General features: G+C 35.3%; 1 protein-coding gene across 1 annotated transcript in view; it reads right to left on the bottom strand.

The window, feature by feature from the left end:
• Positions 1-4,028: 4,028 nt before the first annotated feature.
• SUB1 (SUB1 homolog (S. cerevisiae)) overlaps positions 4,029-7,279 on the bottom strand; it is a 10,609-nt gene continuing 7,358 nt past the window's right edge. Inside the window, exons 3-4 of the mRNA XM_009318436.1 lie at positions 6,816-6,924; positions 4,029-4,354 (exon numbers count right to left, since the gene is read on the bottom strand). Of these exons, the coding sequence (XP_009316711.1) occupies positions 4,275-4,354; positions 6,816-6,924 (189 nt within the window). The 3' untranslated portion in view covers positions 4,029-4,274. The remainder of the gene's footprint in view (positions 4,355-6,815; positions 6,925-7,279) is intronic.

Raw genomic sequence — 7,279 nt, 5'->3', positions numbered from 1 at the left:
TTAAGCTTCCCTGATAAACCACCACTAAGCCAAGGGCCATTTATTTCAGTTCTTCAGCAGGTGTCTTCACACTTTTATGTAACAATATTAACTTGAGAGCAGGGGACACCCAAGCTTGATTCACAACAGGAACAACACTGCCTATCAGATTGCTCCTCCGTACATAGTCACTAGAGCTATCAGTAACTGGATGGCAGTAAATGAGAAATAGGTAGGACCTGATGACCCCCCATTAACCCCAAAATCCATTCCTTCCCTTTGAGCCACGGTCATTTCTGTGGCTATAAATTGCTAAGCTAATCAAAATTACTTGAAGAAAAATCTGGTACGTTCAAGGCTACAATCAGTTAATCCACTCCCTACAAATCAGTCACAGCAAGCATGTGAAAAACAAGTATCCTTCCTGAAGAAGCCTACGCTGACCTAACTGACCAATGACAATAAATAAATGGGCAAGGAGCTTTTTTCCAGCTAATCTATGGTTACATTTATTGTCAGATCAAAAAGAAACTCCACTGAAAAAGATAATCAGCCATTTTCTTAACAGTAACGACTTATCAGGCACTTTCCTTCCATTCGATGTTTGAAAGTGTGTTTATATCTGCTGCTCCTGTATTTACATGACACTTGTTCTTCTATCATAGTGAAAAACTTCTATCCCTCCAGGCTACACAATCAATCCCCCACCCGCAAACACGGACCAAGTATAAGATGACTAAGTTTTCAAATTACAACAGTTGCAAGAAACAAACAGCAGTTTCCATAACAAGTTAAGAAAAAATAAGTTTTAGTGCAGCTAAATTTCTATTAAAAATAACACTATGTCAACAGAAGTCTTCATTTATTTCCAAGTGTTCAAATTGTTATTACACATATGCCATTTAACTATTTTTTATTTGAACATTAATGTAATTACAGTTGGAGGGCTCATATTTCCAGGGGCCTCTTTGCAGTAGATACCACCAGAGCAAAACATGAAACATTCCACATGGTTAACAATAAGACATTTGAGTTACCAGAATTACAATCATAGACTTTTTTGCTAACAGATCACATAAGAAGTACGTAACTGGGGCATTTCCTTTAACAGAAATATCGAACTTAGTACTGCATTTGTTTAATTTCAATATGAACATCTCTACATGAGCAACATCGTACATGACAGTTTGATTTATCACACATATGGTACTTTGGCAGCTCTAACCGTGTTGTGTTTTTCCTCCTAAGCTCCATAGTAGTTTAATTTATAAAACATATTGCTAATATGCCCTGCATAAACATCAAGAATCAAATGCATCTTTCTTTTGCCACTTCAATGGGAAAGGGAGCAGTGTTTTTATCTCATATTACAGCCTTTTCATACATGCACAATTTTCTTCCATGGACACTTGTACATGTACCCTAACTATCATTTTGTCTGCAAGAAAATAATCTTTATTCAAAAAAATGTGGATTTTTTTCTCAAATTAGAAAGACTACAGCCATAGACAATTACATGACAAATCACTACCAACTATTTGTTTCAAAATAACATTGAATGTGTCAAATTTTTATTAAGTAACAAGCATATCGGTTATCTGAGGTGCAATGAATTCCCTCACAATTCAACTCATCCCATCTTGAGCTCATTTGTGAAACTGACTGGTTTATTTAGTTACCTTTTTTGTAGGACATTCATGCAGATGTTAAGATCGGCTCAGGTAAAATATATGATATTTTATCATTATTATAGGCAGAAATGTAAGTGGCAGATGGAAAATTATTTTTAAACACACAAGCTAAGTAAAATCAAACTGCCCCAAGTTTTATCAAGTAAAATGGGATAAACAGCTCCAGTAATTATCACCACAAATTCAGCAAGGGTGTTATCTATAAGAGGAACTAATAGTTCTTGGTTAACAAATACTAATTTCTTTGAACACCTCTACCATCAGTTTCCACAAAAGAACTAATCACTATATTAAAACTTTTTCACTTACTCCCCCCAAATTAATGAATTTAATTCTCCACCTTCCTGAACACAATTATATTGTACTCCGATACACAACTGCCAGCCAATGACCTACTACCACAGTAACCTAAGTGAGGACAATGTTCCCTCTAATATAATCATGCACTTTGAAGTAGCCACATGAAAGTTTTGAGGTAAGATGGGTGAAATCTGGTTGCAAAACTTCAGATTTAAAGGAAAAAAATCATATATACATACCACAAATAAAAAACACCTAGAACCTGTTGATAGTGATCTGAAGCAATTTATTTCATTCACTCATCTGTGAAATTTATCAGATATTTCATATTTATTCTATTTGGTCCAAATATCCCTACATGCCTTTAAGAGTCACGCAAAAAAGAATGTTGTGCCCAAAAATGCATTTGCTACCACAAAACATCTCTTCACCCTTTTATTCACCCTCAAGCAGTTCTTAAAAACTCAGATTTCCTGAGTTACACAAAAGATCTTAACTTTATTTTTAATATGTCAACAATGGGTAAGTTAAAAAGCAGGGGGAGGGATGACATAATATTTAGATCAAATAATACATATTTAATTTGATGAAGTCACCCTTCCTCACCCTTCAATACCTATTTGTATTGAATTATAAACTCTGCAGCACAGAACAGTCTGTGTATGGCACTTCCATGCATGTCTGCAATATAAACAATTATATCAAGATATTCCAAAATTAAACCAATAGCAAGTCCTGTTTATCTATACAAAATTTTAAAAATACATTAAGTTTACCATCAAATGGGAAAATTACAGCCAAACCAATTAAGTTGTACAGTCACTACATAGTCTTGAAAAGTCAATTTTCATGAAGTTGTTTCATCTTCTTCCTTCGATTAACTGAAATAAGTCAGAAAATGAACTCTTCTCCAATTCCACTAATGCACATTTCTTCACTGTAGTTATTATGTGTCAGCTAACTTTGGTCTTTCACCGTTAACTTCCGTACTGCCATGCCCCTTACCCCTCCCAAATTCTACTCAAACATCATATTCTCCCTTCTTCACTCCATTGTTCGTGACACCTACCAAGAAACCCTTCAACTGGGGCAGCATCTAGTCTAATAGAGCTTCCACTGGACAGAAGCTCCTCTTACCAGAACAGTACAATGGTTGACAAGCAAAGTTCACTAGAGTCATGATCCACTATGTACCAGCGCTTCACTTAAGCCCTAAGTATCTTCTGTACAAGAGATAAAACAGCTGTGCATGTGTAAGCGACACAAAGCAAGCCAAGTTAAGTGGTTTGGGCAGGCAGTGTGGACAGGGCAGGAGCATGATAGCCAGGCATTTTGGCTGAAGCAATTTTAACCTTTTGACTGCTTAACCTGTGTTACAGCCTAGTTTAAGCATCGTTGTTTACACAATACTCTCAAACAAAAGCCCTACAAAGACAGGTTAACTGTTCTTTTCTATAGAATAACTAGTTAGTATGTGTTCAAGAATGAATTTAATGCAAAGCTTGAAAAGGGTACCTAACTAATAACCACATTTGGAGCTTTTAAATACTATCTTACTCTGAGGTATATGTCTATTACTGTAAAAGTTTATGCATCACATTCTAAAATCTAGGGTCCAAGAAAAAAGGCTAATTGTATTTTCTAAGCCAAGCAAGCTATAGAAAAATGGGAAGAAATAGCATGTGGCTTGTGTTCAAGTGTTATTGTTTAGCATAACACTTCATGCAAGTAATGCAAAAAAGTCTATATACTCAGGACTGTTTACATCTGAATAAATAGGGTAAATTAGCAAATACAGTGTTTAAAATTATCTACAAAAGTGTGTTTTACCAAGTTTTATTCACTGTTTGTTTGTATCAAGTCTTAAAGCAGAAAGCTGTCAGGGCTATGCAAAAGAGTATGAAACAAAAGAAAAAAATTAAATGGAGACATTTTAAGAAACCTCCTCAGAAAACAAATTCATATTAACTGTTAACTAAACTGAAACTAAAACAAAGACTAAAGCTTTTAGGTGGCCTTATCAGCAAACACCTTCAATCAAAAGGCCATAAACAAGTACGCTTTACATATTATTTATTTTACACCATGAGGTGAAAGCAACACATTTCCTTTTAGTAAAGTATACACAAATAGCCTCACTCAGAATACACTTTTAATGCACATAAAAAAAGTATTCATCTTACAAATCGTTTTGCAATCCAAATATACAATAGCTTGGAAAACAATATTTTAGAAAACAAAAGCCAATGTAAAAAGACCGCTTAAAACAACTAAAATGATAAAAGTTTCTGTATGGCTCTGTCTTTACAGTTTTCTTACTGCATCATCAATATCAGAAATCTGTTCCTTCAGTTGGTTCCACTGTTCTGGATTTAAAGAAATACCTGAAATGCATTAAAAATAAACACTTAAGACAAAAAGAAAATTGTGGTGCGGGATCTTGCATAATTACTATCAAGGCTAGTTCCATACACAAACTCTATGTCATAACTATTAATGCTTGAGCTACTTCAACAACCATCTCAGTTACAAAGTTAAACTACTCATTGGAACACTTCAGTTAGACTTTAGCTTATCTCCGGACTAGTTTAAATTACAAAGAAAATGAGTACAGTGTAGCATATTCATTCACAAGTGTTAGGCTAAACACAGGAAGTGAATTATAGCTCTGGCCTTGACAGAAGGCAGCACAAAAGCCCTGAGTGAGATTTTGGAAATCATTCGCATTCCTGTTGGCTCCTAAAAGCCATACCTCTGTGGACTGAACTTCTATGCACTTTTAAAGTAACATAATTCTGGGGGTTTTTTCCTCCTGTTTCTTAAAGCACTGTAAATAACATATACTATAAATAACTTTTTGGAGAGATTTCTATTCCACTCCCTAGCACTCACAAACCAACATGGAAGTTATTTTTTCACTTCAAGTTCACTACAGTTTCTAGTGACAGTCAATCAATAATAATTCAGTGCCCCACAACCCATCTCCTCAGTTCTAAATTCGTACTTCCTCAAGCTCGAGTCCAGGCACACATTTCCTTTGCGCTTTAGTCTCCTTCCTCATTCCTCCCCTACTATCTCTACACCAACTCTATGCAAGTACAGATTCACAGGCCTACCTCTCATACTCTCTCCACCCAGGCTCTTCTACTATTTACCCCCACTCTCCCCCCTTAGTGATCAGTCTTCCTTCATTGCCTTCTCCCTGTAGGTGGAGCAGGACCTGAAAACAGGTGAAACTTTGAAATCCATTTTTGGGGCTCATTGCCTTTTTTTCCTTCTGCCATCACTGTCTTATCAGAGCACCACCATAACTTTGAGCAGTGAGCAGTTTGCATGGAGCTACTCTTAAGTTTTCCACCAGTCTTTAGAGGGCAGGTTTCTTTTGAAAACAGTTAGGTCAGGTGTGTTAACCATTATTAGGGGACCAAACGTCATCAAGATGTCCCTGAACCACATACCAGATGAACTGCACGCAGTTCAGACCTGCTGCCTGAAACAATCTGACACAATAATTTAAACTGCTGGATTTTTTTTTCTGTTTTTTTATTAGACAATTTCAACTGCTTATATTGTTTTTAGGATAGCTAGCTAAGTGGCTCATAAGTACATCAATGGAACATTTGACTAACATACTCTGTCAGATTATTACTCATTTTATCCTAATAAAATTCAGACCCTTTTGCCCCATTGACAAACATTGCTATCTACATCATGTAATTTTTGTCACTTGGCCTACTCATCAAAACTCATTGTAGTTTGCCACTCTAACTGCATATGCTTTTGACTTCCACCTCAAAACACAGCAGGTTAAAGTCATTAGAAGTTAAGAGTAATCTTTTTTGTTAAGTAGCAACAACAAATTCAAACCAAGAAATTTTCCGGCACAATACCAGTACACCTGTTCATACAAACCTATTCTCAGTGGTTATTTAAGAAATGTTGAAAATGCTTCTCAAGCTTTCCAAATGTCTATTCACTGAGTTGCTCCTGTACACACCGGAAGAATGTAACAAACCCTATACTGATTGTACATTAAATGTCTTCAATCTCCAGGGCAGAATGTTTCATACTTACCTCTTTCCTTGGTGCAATATGAAAACTCATTAAAAGTAGGTTTTTCTAACAGAAACAACATGACATTAAGCAAAGCACTACTACTGCAACTACCCTCACACCCTCATCTTGCAGGTGGCAAAGTTCTGAAAATGGTTCAGTGAAGGCATGCCCTAAAAAGCATGTATGGGAGTGGCAATTAAAGGAAAAATGGCTTATGCTGTGCTGCAGATTAGAAGAACAGTACCAAAACTTGAACACTTGAGGTATTTTCACCTCAACTAACATCTTGACATATTTTTTCCAAAATTAGTCACATTAAATGTTTTAATTATTTTAATCTAAAATTTGATAGAAATTGAAGGACATAATTGTTTTAAAAGAAATTAACATCTTATCACAAATGTGTCAATTAAATCTTTTCAGTGAATTTTGAAATAAGAAATCCAATTGTAATAGAAGAAAAAAATTATTGTGTTGATTAAGTTAATCGGGGGGGGGGGGATGTATGGCTATGTTTATAACTCCCATACCAAATTGGCTTGTATTTGATGCCTTGTTTTCCATAAATCATGGAGGATCCATTCAGGAAAACAGACTCAGGCCAACTTCACTTTTGTTTACAATCTACAGATAAAACTAATGATTTGTTAAAATATAAATTAAAAAAAAAGTTAAAATACTACTCTAAAAATACCATGTAGCAACAAAGTATAAAAATCTGATACACCAAGTTCTCCAGTAAACTGCAGACAATGTTTTAATACAAAATAACATGAAGCAGAACAATACCTTTTCTGCCAGGCTTCATTTCACCTTCTTGATCCATCCAATATTCTCTAATATCAATTAAGACTTTCCCTTTAAAGTCACGAACACTGACATACCTCATTTTGCCAATCTGTCAAAACACATATAAGGGTCTTTTAGGTATTTTACATATTACAGCATTCCCTTTTCCCAGCAGTATCAGACTCAGACGTGTGACATTGCACACTGCAGCTTATTTTAGACACCACAGAAACAACTAGATCAAAAGCTTAATCCAGAGTAGTCAGTAGGCTAATAAGTAATGACAATATAAATGGATGAACGACTTAGAACGAGTTGAGCATTCAATGCTTAATGCAAAAGTAGCTCTCCTAGAATAAAAATACCTATAGTCTTAACATGCTTACTTCTTACAAAAGCCACTAATTTACTGTTTCCTGAAACAAAATTTTGCCTCTATTATAACCATCTTTGTTTGCAGCAGT

The sequence above is a fragment of the Pygoscelis adeliae genome, unplaced genomic scaffold (assembly GCF_000699105.1).
Source record: "Pygoscelis adeliae isolate BGI_AS28 unplaced genomic scaffold, ASM69910v1 Scaffold272, whole genome shotgun sequence".
Classification (NCBI taxonomy): Eukaryota; Metazoa; Chordata; class Aves; order Sphenisciformes; family Spheniscidae; genus Pygoscelis; species Pygoscelis adeliae.
This window is presented reverse-complemented; position numbering and strand designations above follow the sequence as displayed.